The sequence below is a fragment of the Phyllobates terribilis genome, unplaced genomic scaffold (genome assembly GCF_046119375.1).
Source record: "Phyllobates terribilis strain yellow unplaced genomic scaffold, ASM4611937v1 Scaffold_2__4_contigs__length_985480577, whole genome shotgun sequence".
NCBI classification, from domain to species: Eukaryota; Metazoa; Chordata; class Amphibia; order Anura; family Dendrobatidae; genus Phyllobates; species Phyllobates terribilis.
The window spans coordinates 131,607,687-131,626,351 of NW_027362762.1; the positions used below are offsets into that span (position 1 = coordinate 131,607,687).

General features: G+C 41.8%; 1 protein-coding gene across 2 annotated transcripts; it reads left to right on the top strand.

The window, feature by feature from the left end:
• Positions 1 to 7,790: 7,790 nt before the first annotated feature.
• Positions 7,791 to 17,561, top strand: DLEU7 (deleted in lymphocytic leukemia 7). 2 transcript variants are annotated; one of them, XM_073662671.1, is made up of 3 exons: positions 7,791 to 7,924; positions 11,476 to 11,858; positions 14,533 to 17,561. In XM_073662671.1, exons 2-3 carry the CDS (start codon positions 11,502 to 11,504, stop codon positions 14,737 to 14,739), a joined length of 564 nt encoding a protein of 187 aa, XP_073518772.1. In that variant the 5' UTR covers positions 7,791 to 7,924; positions 11,476 to 11,501; the 3' UTR covers positions 14,740 to 17,561. The 2 variants fall into 2 exon arrangements, with proteins under 2 accessions (XP_073518772.1, XP_073518778.1); XM_073662677.1 differs by having other exon boundaries at positions 7,792 to 7,924; positions 11,479 to 11,858.
• Positions 17,562 to 18,665: the final 1,104 nt, after the last annotated feature.

Below are 18,665 nucleotides of genomic sequence, written 5' to 3' on the forward strand. Positions count from 1 at the left end.
TCCCAACCTGTCACAAAAGGCACGCCAAAAACGAGCCACGAACTGAGGTCCCCTATCAGAAACAATGTCAGTAGGAACGCCATGTAGTCTGACAATTTCCTTGACAAAGGCCTTAGCGAGTGTCTTAGCGCAAGGCAGTTTGATGAAGGGAACCAAGTGACACATCTTGCTAAAACGGTCCACGACCACCCAGATGACCGTGAAACCTTCAGAGGGGGGAAAGTCAGTAATAAAGTCCATAGCCAGATGTGTCCAAGGTGCACTAGGAACCTCCAGAGGGCAAAGCAACCCCGCAGCAGGAGCATGCGAAGACTTAGATCTAGCACACACAGTACATTGACGCACCCACTTAATGACTTCCTTCTGCCATCCAGGCCACCAAAAACTGCGACCCACAAGTCTCTTGGTCTCAGAAATTCCTGGATGACCTGCCAACCGAGACTCATGACACTCAACAAACAAATCTCTCCTAAAGGTCCTAGGCACAAACAACCTCCCATGGGGAGTGTTAGATGGGGCATTCTCCTGTGCTTTAAGAATCTCATCTTCCAAAATGGAGTCCAAAGCAGCAATCACAACACCTTCTTGTAAAATGCTCTCCTCCTCCTCAGCACTGACCATGGGAGAAAAGCTGCGAGACAAAGCATCCGCTTTAACATTCTTGGTACCCGGGATGTAAGTAACGGAAAAATTAAACCGCGAGAAAAAAAGTGCCCACCTAGCCTGACGGGCATTCAAGCGCTTGGCAGCATCAAGATAGATCAGATTTTTATGATCAGTGAAAACCTGAATGGGAAATTCAGCACCTTCCAAGAGATGACGCCAGTGTTCAAATGCGAGTTTAATAGCCAGCAATTCCCGATTACCAATATCGTAATTAAGTTCAGTCTCAGAAAATTTTTTTGAAAAAAAGGCACAGGGATGTACTCCATCCTTGCTTTCCTGAGACAACACCGCACCAACCCCCACAGAAGAAGCATCAACCTCAACCAAAAACGGCTTAGTCACATCAGGCTGCATAAGGATGGGGGCAGAGCTGAACCTCTCCTTTAGAAACACAAAAGCTTCAATGGCCTCAGAAGTCCACTGAACCGCATTAGCACCTTTCCTAGTGAGATCGGTCAGCGGTTTGACAATAATAGAAAAAATTTTTATGAATTTTCTGTAATAATTGGCGAAACCCAAAAACCTCTGTATCGATTTCAAACCAATAGGCCTAGGCCATTCCTGCACAGTTTTAACTTTAACCGGGTCCATCTCAAAACCTTCACTGGAGATAATGTAACCCAAAAAACTAATTCTCTGTACAGCGAACTCACATTTCTCCAGCTTAGCAAAAAGCGAATTGTCCATTAATAACTGTAAAACCTCACGTACGCTCCGCCAATGAGACTCCAGATCAGGCGAATAAATCAGAATGTCATCCAAATACACAACCACATTTTTGCCAATCAAAGGTCTAAGGATGTCATTAATAAGATTCTGAAAAAATGCTGGAGCATTGGTAAGACCAAAAGGCATAACCAGATTCTCAAAATGACCCACAGGAGTGTTAAAAGCAGTCTTCCATTCATCACCCTCCTTCATGCGCAACAAATTGTATGCCCCCCGGAGATCAATTTTAGAGAACCACTTGGCCCCCACTAACTGGTTAAACAAATCAGGAATCAATGGCAGTGGGTAAGGATTGCGTACAGTAATTTTATTAATCTCACGAAAGTCCAGACAAGGACGTAAACCGCCATCTTTTTTTTTAACAAAAAAAAATCCAACAGCCACAGGAGACTTGGAAGGCCTAATGTGACCGGCGGCCAAGCTTGTCTGTATGTATTCCTCCAAAGCCTTTCTCTCAGGAATAGTAAGATTAAATAAACGACTTTTAGGAAGAGTCGCTCCAGGGACAAATTCAATGGTACAATCATAGTCTCTATGGGGAGGCAAAATTTGTGACTCCTCCTCAGAAAAAACTCTCCAAAAATCTTGAATAGGTACAGGTAATTCCCCTTTTTCCACCGCAGCAATACGTCCGTTACAACACTTGTCATAACATTTAGGGCTCCAGGACTTAATTTCATGGGTAGACCAATCCAGTACAGGATTATGCCATTTTAACCAGGGCAACCCCAATATTACTGGAGAAGGCAAATTATTCAATATTACCAAATCCAAATTCTCTTGATGAACACCATTAATAGTGAGGGGAAATTCACAGACCTTGTGAGTAACACTCTTCAAGGGAGAGCCATCAACAGAAACCACAGCAATAGGGGATGACAAAGGTTTAGGTTTTAATGTAAGTTTTTCCAAGAATCCCCCATCAATCACATTCAGAGTAGAACCACAATCCACAAATACCCGAAATTCAATTAATTCTTCCTGAGCAGCGGTAGTAGCAGATAGGAATACTCCCTTTGTATTTAAACAGGCTATACGTGCATAACTGACCATTTTTTTTTCTTTGTTCATACGAAGCACACAGTTCTTAATAAAATGACCAGAATTTCCGCAATAGAAGCACAAACCTTCAGAAAGCCTGCGGTCTTTTTCCTGAGAGCGGGTTGTCATCACCCCAATCTCCATCGGCTCTCCTTTGTCAGTACAGACCCTCTCAGGACTCGGAGCTGACATAGCAGAGGATTTGCTCTCATTAACCCTTGCACGCAGTCTCCTGTCCACCCGTATAGCTAATTGCATTGCCTCCTGCAAGTTTCCAGGTGTGGGATAAGCAATCAGCAAATCTTTAACCCTTTCACCTAGCCCCGCAAGAAACAAACTTTTCAAAGCTGAATCGTTCCACCCCACCTGGGCAGACCACCGACGGAAGTGAGAACAATACTTTTCCACATTACCTTATCCCTGCCTCAAACGTCTCAATTCAGACTCAGCAGATGAGACACGATCAGGATCATCGTACAACAAACCCAAAGCAGGAAAAAAACTATCCACTGATCTAAAGCACGGATCACTAGGTTGGAGAGAAAAAGCCCATCCCTGAGGATCCTTGCGCAAAAGTGACATTATGAACCCTATGCGCTGTGATTCATCACCAGAGGATCCGGGTCTTAAACAAAAATACAATAAACAAGCATTTTTAAAAGAAAAAAAATCTTGTTGTTCACCAAAAAATAGATCAGGCAGACGTACCTTTGGCTCTACCAAATGTGCTCCAGAACAGCTACTCACGTGTTGTTGGAGCTTGGCCACCTCCAGAGAGAGTCCCTGCAAGCGTTGAGCCAAATCTTGAACCGAGACCATGATGGAAACTGGAGGTCTTTCCTTAGAGAAATTTTTTGGGCTGGACTTACTGTTATGATCTGCTACAAGCACTAAGGAAAGACAGATCTGTCCCTACAATAGAACTAAACTGGATCCCTACGATGTAACGGGGAACCTGATCCTGCGATCAGACCCGCTAAAGTCCTCGGCTAGTCTGTACGAAGACCTATAGATGCAAGGGAGGGATCCCTACACGAACTAGGGACTGGGATAAAGTTGGACACCTCCTAGCAGAAATTGTAGCAGTCAAAGACAAACACACAACAAAGAACATAGAGGTCCGAAGACCTAGCAAAACTATCAGAGAACGGTAACAGAGCACCAAGCTAGCTCAAGAGTAGTAAATACAATTAAGTCCAGCAAGACCAGGAGGGCGGAGCCGGATTAAATAGGCAAAAATGGTCATGTGACCAGCAAACTAGAAAAAACCTAACAGGAGAGTTCTAACACTGAGGATAAGTTTATCCGAGTCACCAGGCTCAGAAATCGCAGGTTAACAGCAGCTCAGATTAGAGACCAGGTCAATGCCACACAGAGTTCTAGCAGCAGACACATCCCTTCAACAACTGTTAAGAGGAGACTTTGTGCAGCAGGCATTCATGGTAAAATAGCTGCTAGGAAACCACTGCTAAGGACAGGCAACAAGCAGAAGAGACTTGTTTGGGCTAAAGAACACAAGGAATGGACATTAGACCAGTGGAAATCTGTGCTTTGGTCTGATGAGTGCAAATTTGAGCTCTTTGGTTCCAACCACCGTGTCTTTGTGCGACGCAGAAAAGGTGAACGGATGGACTCTACATGTCTGGTTCCCACCGTGAAGCATGGAGGAGGACGTGTGAAGGTGTGGGGGTGCTTTGCTGGTGACACTGTTGGGGATTTATTCTAAATTGAAGGCATACTGAACCAGCATGGCTACCACAGCATCTTGCAGCGGCATGCTGTTCCATCCGGTTTGTGTTTAGTTGGACCATCATTTATTTTTCAACAGGACAATGACCCCAAACACACCTCCAGGCTGTGTAAGGGCTATTTGACCAAGAAGGAGAGTGATGGGGTGTTACGCCAGATGACCTGGCCTCCGCAGTCACCAGACCTGAACAAAATCGAGATGGACCGCAGAGTGAAGGCAAAAGGGCCAACAAGTGCTAAGCATCTCTGGTAACTCCTTCAAGATTGTTGGAAGACCATTTCCAGTGACTACCTCTTGAAGCTCATCAAGAGAATGCCAAGAGTGTGCAAAGCAGTCATCAAAGCAAAAGGTGGCTACTTTGAAGAACCTAGAATATAAGACATATTTTCAGTTGTTTCTCACTTTTTTGTTAAGTATATAATTCCACATGTGTTAATTCATAGTTTTGATGCGTTCAGTGTGAATGTACAATTTTCATAGTCATGAAAATACAGAAAAATCTTTAAATGAGAAGGTGTGTCCAAACTTTTGGTCTGTACTGTATGTACGAGCCATGTCTTCATCCCCAGTGAAATGTTCCTGGATTTGAAGACCTTGTCCGGTGACTTAATTGTTGATTTACCCATAGCTATTTTATTCACTTCCAGTGTGGTTGCTGCATCTTGAGTTATCACCGATCCAAGTAGGTTGAAGTCCTTTACAACTTCTAGTTCGTGGCCGTCCATCTCAAATGTGTCCCGTCGTACCTGCTAGTAGTCATTATCTTTGTCTTCTTTGTATTGAGTTGTAGTCCCATGTTTGAGTTTTCCATATTGACTAGTTCTGTGGATCCCATCACAGAATCTAGTACCCATTACCTGTAATATTACATTTTTCAAGAAAGGCACCCAGGCCCTTCATCTCATGATACTCGTGCAGTCTAAACAAGGCTGCCAATCACCCCGCGAATGAGCAAAAGAGATCATCCCCATTCTCGGCAGCACATCATATTGTGTATACAGAACTTGCGCTGCCGAGAACAATGGCATTGAATGCGCATTGAATGATTTATTGCAGATTATGCAAATCGGAAGAAGGGCTTGTGTACACAAGCTACTAAAAGACAAGCATGTTTCCAGCCTGCAGTGATTTGACAATGTGCATTGCGTAGTGTAAACGCACCTTAAAGGGGTTTTCCTGCAAGCAAAAGTTTATTTTAATCAATAGATTTTGTAATAATAATAAGTTCCACAGTCGGATGTGTTTAAATAAAATGTTCCTGTGCTGAGATAATCTTATAAATGTGCCCCGGCTGTGTACTGTGTAATGGCTGTGTCTGACCGTGCAGGAACATGGTCTGATCATACCACAGCTCCTGGGCAGGGGAGGATGCAAAAGAGACTATACAGACATTACAGCACGGGATCACAGCTGATTCTTTTTGTGAGATAACCCATTTCCCTGCCTGTTTTTAAACAATGTTTTACTTCAAAGAAAGAATCATTTGCAATCACGTGCTGTCCTGTCTGTATACTCTTTTGGCGTCCGTCCGTCCCCCGCCCAGGAGTTGTGGTATGATCAGACCATGTCCCTGTACGGTCAGACACAGCCATTACACAGTGCACAGCAGGGGCACATTTACACACGTGGTCAAAATTGTTGGTACCCCTCGTTTAATGAAAGAAAAACCCACAATGGTCACAGAAATAACTTGAATCTGACAAAAGTAATAATAAATTAAAAATCTATGAAAATGAACAAATGGAAGTCAGCCATTGCTTTTCAACCCTGCTTCCACAGAATTTTTAAAATAATTAAACTCATGAAATAGGTCTGGACAGAAATGATGGTACTCTTAACTTAATATTTTGTTGATCAACCTTCTGAGTCAGTCACTGCAATCAAACTATTCCTGTAACTGTCAATGAGACTTCTGCATCTCTCGACAGGTATTTTGGCCCACTCCTCATGAGCAAACTGCTCCAGTTGTCTCGTGTTTGAAGGTTGCCTTTTCCAGACGACATGATTCAGCTCTTTCCAAAGATGCTCAATAGGATTTAGGTCAGGGCTCATAGAAGGCCACTTCAGAATAGTCCAATGTTTTCCTCTTAGCCATTCTTGGGTGTTTTTAGCTGTGTGTTTTGGGTCATTATCCTGTTGCAAGACCCATGACCTGAGACTGAGACCAAGCTTTCTGACACTGGGCAGCACATTTCTCTCTAGAATCCCTTGATAGTCTTGAGATTTCATTGTACCCTGCACAGATTCAAGACGCCCTGTGCCAGATGCAGCAAAACAGCCCCAGAACATAACAGAGCCTCCTCTATGTTTCAAAGTATAGACAGTGTTCTTTTCTTGATATGCTTAATTTTTCCATCTGTGAACATAGAGCTGATGTGCCTTGCCAAAAACTTCCATTTTTGTCTCATCTGTCCATAGAACATTCTCCCAGAAGCTTTGTGGCTTGTCAACATGTAGTTTGGCAAATTCCAGTCTGGCTTTTTTATGATTTTTTTTTTTCAACAATGGCATTCTCCTTGGTCGTCTCCCATGAAGTCCACTTTGGATCAAGCAACGATGAATGGTGCGATCTGACACTGATGTTCCTCGAGCTTGAAGTTCACCTTTAATCTCTTTAGAAGTTATCCTGGGCTCTTTATTTACCATTTGTATTATCCATCTCTTTGATTTGTCATTAATTTTCGTCCTGTGGCCACGTCCAGGGAGTTTGGCTACAATCCCATGGATCTTAAATTTCTGAATAATATGTTCAGCTGTAGTCACAGGAACATCAAGCTGCTTGGAGATGGTCTTATAGCCTTTACATTTAACATGCTTGTCTAGAATTTTCTTTCTAATCTCCTGAGACAACTCTTTCCTTTGCTTCCTCTGGTCCATGATGAGTGTGGTACACACCATGTCACCAAACACAGTGAGTATCTGTAGCCCTATATATAGGCCCACTGACTGATTACAAGATTGTAGACACCTGTGATGCTAATTAGTGGATACAACTTGATTGAACATGTCCCTTTTGTCACATTATTTTCAGAAGTACCATCATTTCTGTCCAGGCCTATTTCATGAGTTTAAGCAATGTCTGACTTTCATTTGTTCATTTTCATAGAATTTTAATTTATTATTACTTTCGTCAGATTCAAGTTATTTCTGTGACCATTGTGGGTTTTTCTTTCATTAAACGAGGGGTACCAACAATTTTGACCACGTGTGTAAGATTATCTCAGCACAGGAACATTTTATTTAAACACATCCAATTGTTTAACTTATTATTATTCCAAGATCTATTGATTAAATGAACTTTTGTTCAAGGGAAAACCCCTTTAAGTGAATAATGCAGCTACTGGGTAATCACCGCAATGAGAAGGATGATTTGTCAAGTGCAGTAATATGGTCAGCCAATTACATGATCCAGTGAGTTAGTATTTTTTACAAAGGCCAGTAAGCCTAGCAGTACAAACAATGTGTGTTGAGATTGTAGCTTGTCTCATGAGTACTGCCTTGTTTACCCTCCCTTCACGTTTTAGTGATGAATCTTATGGAGCACGAGTTCATTACCGTACTCCCCTAACCAGTTGTGTTACCTTCTTCTATTTACGCTGCACCTTCCTGATAAAACAGAATATAATTATCTGAGCTGAGTAACAGCCATATGATAATCCTGTGTCATTCAGATGTAGAAAGACAAGACGGCAACACTCGGATGTGATGATTCTCATTCTCCAGTGATGGCAATATGTGGTAAGAGAATCTACTGCAAATCTGTAGTTTACTCTGCACTAGTGAATTCAGCCGGAGGTGGATGGATGGAAGACCGAGACATATTGTGTGCGGCTGTGTAGCCATGTCACCATAGTCTCCCATTATAAAAAGATATAACTGCATATGGAGTCTGCTACACTTTCCTATACGATAGAAGGGCCGTCTTTTTTTTTGTTGTTGTTCTTGTTCTTTCGATTTTTCCTCCCCTTCTTCCAGGAGCCATAATTATCATTATTATTAGCTATACAAGGGCTTTGCTTTTTACAGGACAAGTTATAGTCATGAGTAACACCGTTCATTTTACAATATACTGTTCCAAATAATGGGGGAAAAATCCAGATATGGTGAACAAAACAACAAAATTCCGCCATTGTTTTTTAGGTTTTTTGTTTTTACTGACATGAATCTTCACAGGAGGATTATTGCAGATATACGAAACATACAATTTTATATTTTAGTGGTTAATAAATGCCAAAATATAATTTGGTAAGTGTCACCATTCTCTTAGAACCTCAACTCTCTTTATTCTTCCATCGATGGAGCTGTGTGAGGGCTTTTGTTTTTTTGTGTGTTCAACTGTAGTTTTAATTTGTACCATTTTGGGGTACACATGACATTTTGACCTCTTTTTATTATTTTTTTGTGGGAAGTATATTGACTGAAAAATGACAATTTTGGTGTTTTGATATATATTTTTTCCCATTTCCCCTTTACCTAATTGAATAAATAATTAGTTAGAAAAATTACACATGTGGCTATATAGTTTCCTTTTTCTTTTATTTTTACATTTTGCTGATTATATTTGGGTAAAAGGGGGGCGATTTAAAATTTTAGATAGTTTTATAAATATTTTAAATGTGTTTTTTTTTACATTTTTAATTAGTCCCCTTAGGGAACTTTAACCCGGTCACAGACTGTGCTTCATAGGTTTTGTAAATAGCAGACATGACCTGAAAGGGTTACTCTGGGGAGATAAAAAAAATTTTTTACTGTTTCTGCACTCATATACTATAAAGATGAGATTCCCTTGTGCTTTAATTATCTTTATAACCCTTGTAATTCCATGTGACAGGATCTGCTCCTCACTGCTCCCCCTCCCATCTGGGTCATTACATCATACACTGAGTGCTGCTCTCCCTGTAAGGAACAGTCAGCCTGAGGAGCGGGGGTGTGGTCACTTGCCCTGTTATCTGCAGAGAAACAGCTATTAGACTGGCTGATAACAGCGGGGAGCTGCACACTGCTGTAATGTCTCGCCAGCCCCCTGATAATGTCTCCCTGTCTGCAGTCGGGGTTGAGGAGCCATGGTGGTGGCATGGTCTGCTCCTGGCGTTTAGTAACAGCAACCAGGCCCCTGATAATGTCTCCCTGTCTGCAGGGCAACTAGCAGGGAGCAGGCCACGCCCCCTCACATTGGACTGCAGACAGGGGGACAGCTGGTGTGACAGATGCTGCTTTTCACTGCACTGCTCACCCCTCTGTCTGGGACATTACAGCAGTGTGCAGCTCCCCGCTGTTATCAGCCAGTCTTCTGATAATAATAATTCTCTGCAGATAACAGGGGAGTTGCCATGCCCCCTCTCCTCAGGCTGACTGTTCCTTACAGGGGGGAGCAGCACTTAGTGTATGATGTAATGACCCAGCCGGGAGGGGGAGCAGTGAGGAGCAGACCCTGTCACATGGAATTACAAGGGTTATAAAGATAATTAAAGCACACTGGGCATCTCATCTTTATGGTGTATGAGTGCAGGAACACTACAAATTTTCTCCCCGGAGTACCCCTTTAAGTAGGCTCCTGGCCGACATGGCAACCAATTGACCCCCTGCGCAACATGATCACCTATGGTTGTCAAGTGACGCCTACCATTTAAAACTTTTTAAATGCTGTTATCATACTTGAGAGGGTAAACTGTAACCTTTGGAGCTGGCTGGCTGCAGATTCAGTTGATTTTGGAACATTATGAATTATAAGCAAATACCAAATCTATTGGCTGGACAACAAATATCTAATGACTTAGGCCAACTTTCCTCCCACCCTGACTGTACTATATGTTATTAATGTTCCTTTTACATGAGATGATCATCCATAGAGCAAGTTGATCGGTGCTCATTTAGTTAAATATATATGTTTTGATCACTGTGAGGGTTTCGTACCACATTCGTTCATGTGATTGTTCATTAGAAACCATATACATTACTGTCGGCACCGCATACACTTGGACAAACGATGGTTTTGATGTCATCATATAAGAAGCTATTAAAGATAAAAGAAGAAATAATCATTAGTTGTTTGATCTCTGGACGTGTTGGGAAGGATCGAATTGGAAATGAATGTCAAACGATCTTCTGACGTTCATTGTAAAAGGCTTATAGTAAAATGTGTTCATCTACTGTCCAATATCATATAAATCAATCATAAAGCACAACTACTAATGGATATTAGTTCAAAGAAGGTGGGGAAGCAGCATTGTAAAGCCCCTCTTATGCTTTAGATAGCTGGCGGCTGCACTACAGCTATCTCCCCGGACTCCCCCATACACACTCTCGCTTCCAATTTAATTGCAAGTGAGAGCGAGCCCTAACATGGATATTCTTGCTGATAGGTTTTGTTTAAGAAGTGCAATATGTGTGAGTGTAACCCTACATGGAATTAACCCCTATACTCAAGGTGCTGAGAAAAAAAGAAAAATTATCAAAGCAGCACTCCATCTATTCTCAAGGTGGTTTCATTGCATCCAAGCAATGGGGGGCACAAGTGCAATGTTTATGGCTCTTTTAAAAGAGTTCAAATTTTGCTTACATTATTTGGATGCAATAAAATGATCCTGAGAATGGATTTTTTTTTATTGATTTGGTCTAGATAGGGTTGCCAACTTGACTTTTTATTTTTTCTGGACAGGTTATCAAAAAATCACGGACAGACAAAATTATTTACGGGCACAGTGTAAAACTATAATAAATCATTATGATTATAAGTGATACCTTCCTACAGCCCATAATTCTGATATGAAGACATCAGCTGCATTCACAGTAAACTGTTAAGTTATCTGTATAAGTTTCTTCAGCTCCAAAAAAATCATGGGCGGCTTACATTTTTTTACGGATAGGTCTTATTTTTACAGACTGTCCTGGAATTTCTTAACGGCTGGCAACCCTGAATATAACATCTGAATCAGCAGCTTTGCGCTGCAGTGACAGGGACATGTGGCCATGAAATGACACCGCTGGGTGATCACGTGGCCGAGGATCAGTTGCTCTTCAGACTCATGACTGCAAAGTGCAGCAACTTCCCTGTGAATGTGCGGAGTCAGATAAGATATCTCTGGTTCCTGAAATATAATCTTTTGCCAAATGAATATGATGAAGCAGTGGTGTGCTGTCTACCTACTAAAAAGTAGCATCCTATCCTGACCGTGAGATAGAACAAAGGTCACCCAGTGTCTCAGGTTACACAATGCAAGTGTGGACCTCACGCTGAGGTGCTGGAATAAAGTCAGACCTCCCTTATTTCTCTTGTGTTTTGCATTCAGCAGCTCAGGAGTAGACACAGTGGACCATGCCAGGACCAGCACTAGTGAGAGATGTGCTCAGCCACCAAGCCAAGGCTGTCACCACACTGATCGCCCTCCTGGAAGAGAGGGGCATAAGGTGCAATAACATATTCCTGGTGGAGGGGGCATCAGGCAGCAGCCTGGGCTACACCAGACCTCCTGCTACACTGACTGACCTGGAGCTGGAATCAGAGGAGTCAGATACTGCTTCAATCTCGTCTACCAGATCACTTACACTGGCACAAAAGGCTTCAAGGAACCGTCTTTCCAGAGTCACACAGTCAACTTTATCACTACTGGTGGTGGAAGAAAATATTCTGGACCACTTGTCTTTGGACCATGAATTTACTATGCAACTAAAAGTGAGTACAGATCATATATGGTAAATATATGGGGGGTGGCGGGGGTCATTACAAATAGTATCTGGAAAACGTCAATGAGTGCTTAAAGGAGTACTCCTATTCTCCACGTTTATATGCTATTTTTCTATGAAATATCTGATACGTGGGGGTACAGTCAGCAGTTTTCCGGTGTACCTTTCAGTCGGGGAAACAAACGCTTTAATGTTGAAAATGCCGCAGCCTTCGGCTGACCGCAGCTGGTCCAGCTTGTGGCCCCCATGGCAGATGTAGCATGCACTGTCTAGAAATTTCCGCTCATGGTTCTGAATAAAGTCCTTATATGTAACACAGGGATGGCTTAAATATTACAGAGACGCTCTCCATTTTGGCTCCTAGAGGGAGGGAGGCCTGAGCAAAGCACCCCCCATGTATAATATTCATATACCCCTTATAAGACAAGTCCTTTTTGATTATGAGCGCCTTTAAGGGAAACTATTCTGTACAGCTTACTGGCAAAAATATAATTACATAAAAATATATAATATTAGAATTTTCTCTGTAGGTGCAGACTTGATGTGGTTGTACACGAGGGAAGCTTGAAAGAGTTGCATTACTCTGTGGATTCCTTAATACTTATCAGCAGGCGCTAGACTTATTTAGCATTTTCACTGAAAGACTATCTTCACCGAGCATTCCTGGGAACACTCATTCACTATAATCTTGCAGTAGAAGAATGCTGACGATCACCTGATGAACAAGCAAGACTCTTGTTCGTCGGGTGAAATGATCTATTGGGCGGTACAAAAGATCATCATTCTCAGCAGCACATCTCCTCTTTATAACAGGATGTGTTCTGCCGAGATCAATGGCCGCTTATGTAATCTCATGAGAAGCTGTTTACTGGATTTGTGTAATGATAGCTGGAATTTCTGATTTATGATTTATTCTTGGTGTAGCTCATTAGGCCAAACATCTCGCCAAACAAGTCTGGCTTCTTTTCTCAAGACGAAGAATCATGGTGGTGCATGGTGGAAAAAGTGTCTTGACCGATTTTGGTATAAATTTAATACTTGATATTTTCTTCTTGAGAGTTTTAAGCTGACTATACACATTAGACCGACGTTGGCCGAACTGTTGTTCTCTCCTAACTCCCCCATACATGTTCCTTTGTTCTATATGAGAGAACTGCTGTCAAATTCAGCTGTCAGCATCTTACCTTCCCACAGAACAAGAGAATGGGTACTAATTCTCAACTGTCTGATGCTTATTTCCCCCAACATAATCTTTCGGAAGGCCCCATACATATTAGATGGTCGGCTAATCCCTCTGAAATTGGTGGGTTCTGACGACTTTGATCTAATGGGGAAATTAATACTAAAGCCCCCATACACATTAGACTAATGTTGCTGAACCCGCCAATATTGGGTTTGGCTGACTGCAATTTAATGTGTATGGGGGGCCCTGGACAATTTATTGTTGGGGGGGAATTCGATAAGGCATGCCCAATTTTGGGCTGCCGAGCGTATTGTCTCCTAGAGATAAGCTGCCGCCAGTCGTCGATGATGATGGCTCTCTCATAGAGAACAAAGGAACGCTTAGCCAAATGAGTCCTACTGTGTATGGGTTTAGCCAGACGAACATTCGGCCAAACCATTGTTCATTCGATAGCCATTTAATGTATATGGCAGGCTTGCTTCTGTGATCTGGCATATTGTCTAGCATAAAAAGACTATAGGAGCTGAAGTTTAAAGGGGATAGTCCCAGAATCATAATCATGCCTTGTTTTTAATAGGTTGGGTAGATACTGGGGACTCTGGGGTACCATTGTAATAGTTACTCATCCCATAGCAGAGTGAATGGAGACTGAACACTTCTGCAGCAGAAAAAGGAGACTGGGCGACTATGTTCCCACATTTAACAAGGCTCCCAGACCCCTACTGATCAGACTGATCTATATCTCTAAAAGTCTTAAAAGTCTATTATGGTGAAAAACCTATTAAAAATCTGCATGATACAAGAATCCATTAGCAGCTGTGGCAACACAAAGCTTATTTTGGATGAAATCTCCTCCTCTTTGCATGTTGAGCACAGTTTTTTCCTACATAACAATGCTTTTTTTCATACACTGGGCAAAGAACCAGTGATCAGAGGGTCGGATCCCAACAGATCATGAATGATTGATGCCTGTACATTGTTGGAATGAGTGGAATTGGTGGAATTGTATTTCCCTGCACTTGCTTCTTTTATTTTGGACTTATTCAGGCAATAAAGCCGAGCAGCAACATCTCTCTACAGAATGTAGGCTGAGGAATGAGATTTTTGCTCTTGCCATATTGTTACAGCTCATAAATGAGAAATATTCTGTAGAAATATGATTTGTGTACCTATGACGAATATGTAATTAAAGGGTTATTCTCATCTTTAGAAGTTATCTCCCAACGAGAACGGCGCTCCGAAATGCCCCGTCTGTTTGAAGCGGTGGCCAGATATATGCACCACCGCTCCATTCTCCATGGGACTGCCTGGAAAAGCTAACCGCCCCATTTTCAAGCTCTGTGGGGGTCCCAGCGACGAACCCCCACCTATCAGACAGTAGGATAGGTGATCACTTCTAAAGATGGGCATAACCATTTAGGTTACACTTAATAGTGAATCGTCCCTTTACATAACATATGTCATTTCTTTTCTTCCCTAGGACAGCGTAGAGTTCAGGAACATCTGCACACATATGGCTCTCCAGGCAGACGACCGGCATTTTGATCAAGATCTGAACTTAGCTCAAGAATGTTTAACTACTATAATCACCAATATGACCTGGAATATAACTAACAAGACTTGTGATTACTGTGAATCTGTCCGGGAGCAGCTAAAACTCATTCTACAGAAACTCCAGGAGGGCTAAGACCAGAAGCCGCTGTACTACAGATGGACTGTGATATTTTAATTTATTGACCATTGTATTATTACAGTATATTCTGTTTTGCTAACAAAGCTGTGACATGGCCCATCGATATCATCTCTGTTGGGGACTGCTAGTTCTTGAAGGGGTGCTCCGCTTTACACAATACCTACTTGATTTTAGAATTCCTTGATAATAAGCTGATCACAATGTGTCTCCCTCCTAGGACCACAGTGATCTTTTCTTGCACTATGTGTTTAAAGGGGCTATCCGGACTTAAACTACACTTTATGTTACTGCAGACTTGTGAATCCTCACATCGTGTGCACTGCTCGCTGTGAGGATTCTCCCGCACCGGGATCGGAGGTCGCTTGATCGCAAGTATTTGATTTGCATACGTGCGGTCACATTCTGACTAGAAGTGCTCGACCTCTCTCGATGCAAGTGCATTGAGCAAGGCCGGACACAGTCTAGTCAGAATGTGGCCGGGAGTATGCGCAGGGAACACGATGTGAGGATTCACAAGTCTGCAGTCACTCAGAGTGACTGGAGACTTGGAGTTTAAGAGGAGACAAACCATTTAACTTCACTGCTTCACCATTACAGGAGCAATTAAAGCGAATTTGGCACCAAATTTCACAATACAAACTGCATATATCATTACATAGATATCTAAGCCCAAAGCAGTTTGTATTGTGAAAGCTGGTTAAAGATCCACTTTAAAGAAGACCCGATCACTTTTGTGAAAAACGCAACAAGTAACAAATGATGAAGTTCTGAGACTTTTCTGAAATGCTTGTTATTAGCAAATTAGATGATTTCCCTTCAGTATTACTGGGTTTTACTTTCATTTTAACCAGAATGAGCACAGAATCTGGGGAAGTTCTCCTTTCTGGAAGATACCAACGGTGCAGAAGGGGGGTGAGGGAGAGTTTTAATATTCTATACAGTATCTGATTGGTAAACGGAGCCAAATCTGGTCAGGAGTCAGGGTGAACAAATCAAATGAAATGTTTTGCTATTTTGTCATGTTGCTGCTCCGTACATTACAATAAGAGAATCCATTCCTCTATTTTTAGCATAAATTTGCCAAAAGTGTAGTCTGAATGTGGCAAATTAATTCATGAATGCATCCCAAGTTGCTGTGAATCTACAAAACACAAATTATTATTTTTCACTCCCACCACCAGTTACCTGAACTTTACTTCATATAGAGTATTATTATTTAACAGCTGTGTAATAAGATATCCCTGTATATTATGCAGTCCAGACAAAGGAGGAAGAAACCGTTATATCTAAAAGGTCAATCTGAAAGAGGAGGACATGGCTGCTTCTAAAGGGTAAATCTACTAGAAATGGAAGTAGCTGCTTGTAAAGGGTTAATAAACTTTGGGGGGCATAGTTGCTTCTAAATGTTTATTCTGAGACTCTCACTATAAGCGCATAGAGCCCACAGAAAAGACCCTGAGAAGAAGTTGTGCAGGTTTTACCTCTGCAGCAGTTTCTTCTAGCCTCTTCCTCCCTTGTTGATGCAGAATACATAGAAATTCATCTTAATGTGATTCTGTCAGCAGATTTTTGTTATGAAATCTGAGAGCTGCATGATGTAGGGGCAGAGAACCTGATTCCAGCCATGTGTCACTTACTGGGCTGCTTGGTGTATGATAGAATCCCTGTTTTCTCTGCAATAGATGTAGCAGTGCTCAGAATGCTGAGCTCTGTATAACTCCGCCCATACTCCTGATAGTAAGCTTCCTGTGTACATTTTACACTGTCAACAAGCTGCCAGTCAGTGCTGGGCGGGGTTACATAGATTAGCTGGACTGCCTGGCACAAGAAACCAAGTCCTGCTGTGATACTCTCCTGCTGATAAAACACTGATTGTATTGAAACCACAGCATACAGCCTAATAAGTGATACATTCCTGGAATCAGGGTCTTTGCCCCCACATTATGCTGCCCTCAGATTAAATAGCAAAAACCTGTTGACAGATTCCCTTTAAAGTCTTCCATATATCACCATATCCCCTATGTTTTCATATGTCACACATTTCTAAAAAAAAATCAGCGTTTTTTAATTTTACTGGTTACTGCTCGTTGCCTAGGTTCCCTGCCACCTCTGCAGTCTAGCAATGGTGGCCAAACAGGCGCAATTTTTACAAGCTGGCCACATCGCTGGAGTTCATTGTTAGCTCCTGGTCCTTCCAAACGTCAGTACAACTGAACAAGCGCACAGTTCTGCCCAGCGTTGCGATGATACTGCAGGAGCATGACCCCCCCCCCACAGCAGGACGAAGCGGGAAGGAAGGGGAGCAGTGCCCTCCTGTAAGCATTACATATTGTCTACTCACTTCATTAGACTGTGCACATATTCTGCCATTGTTCTCGGCAGCACAGGTGCTGTCTACCCCGGATGAAGAACGATAATCTTTTGTGAAAATCAAAAGATCATTTCACCCTATGAAATGAGCGTTTTGCTTGTTCATCAAGATAATCGACAAAAAAGTGTATACTTACGGACGCTCGTTCATAATAATCTGGCAGTGCATGAACCTTTACACGTATGCCTAAAAATCCGTCTGCCAATCACATTGATTGTATAGAATAAAAAGGATTTGAAAGGTATCAGAAGGACACCTCCATGATAGAAATAGCTGGATTTGTTTTGTTTGTTTCTGTCTCATTCTGGGTTTTTTTCCCTCATTCGCTTCTTTCTTTTTTCCCTCTTTTTCTTTTATCCTATTCCTATATTTTTAATGTGATGTTTTTTTTCATGTTGTGTAATGTATTCTACTAAAGTTTAATAAAAAAAAAAGGAAATATAAAGGGTTTACTTCATGGGGAAGATGAGAATTGGCTCTAGATTACCAAAATAACAGTAAATGGTCAACGCATCAGCTGTAGAATGGGACTGATTGGTTAGAAATCTGTATGTAAACTGAGGTTTATTTGTAATGTTTCTATTTTGACGTCTTGATCAGGTGTCAGATTATGAAGCTGTTATTTCACCGTGAACGTTCTACCTGGTTTACTTATAAGGAGCCGCACCAGCAGCAACTGTGTGACAGCTGTAGTTTCTGACTCACTTCATTGTTATGGCTGTATTCACACCTTGTGGTCATGACACATATTTTTAGCAAAAAAACAAAACAATACACAGCCTAAGTCAGCATTCGGATGCTCTTTTCTCACATATACGTTCTATCCCTGTTTTTCACGGATGGAACATGTACCCATTATAGTGAATAGGGATCGTCACATGTTTCTGTTTTTTTATGGATAGTGTGACTGCAAAGAAATCACGGCACCATGGGCGTTATGTAACAGAATCACCTATCAAAACTACCCATATACAAATCTATGGGTTCACGAAAATCACTGACAGCAAACGTTGCTATCCGTATGCGACCAAACTCTGATGAAAATCAGATACAACACACTAAAAAATTGCATATAATATAATAATAATCTTTTCATTTATATGGCGCCAACATATACTGCAGTGCTTTACAATTCAGACAATTTACAGACATTATGGGCACTATCCCCATTGGGGCTCACAATCTAGATTGCCTATCACTATGTCTTTGGAGTGTGGGAGGAAACTGGAGACCCCGGAGGAAACCCACGCAAACACGGGGAGAACACACAAACTCCTTGCAGATGTTGTACTTGCTGGGATGAGAAAAATCACTGACGTCTAAATGAGGCCTAAAGGTATATACATGGTTTGGTAATATTGTATTCTTTTACCCTATTTTCTCAAAACTGGGGCAATTTGCTGTGATCTTGCTAAACCAGTGCAAAACAACCCCACAATTACAGAACTTTTTACCAGTTTGAACATATTTAACTTACAATATCATGTAATAACGACTGCAGAGCTATGTAAGGCAATGTGCCCACGATGCAGAAATGCTCCGGATTTTT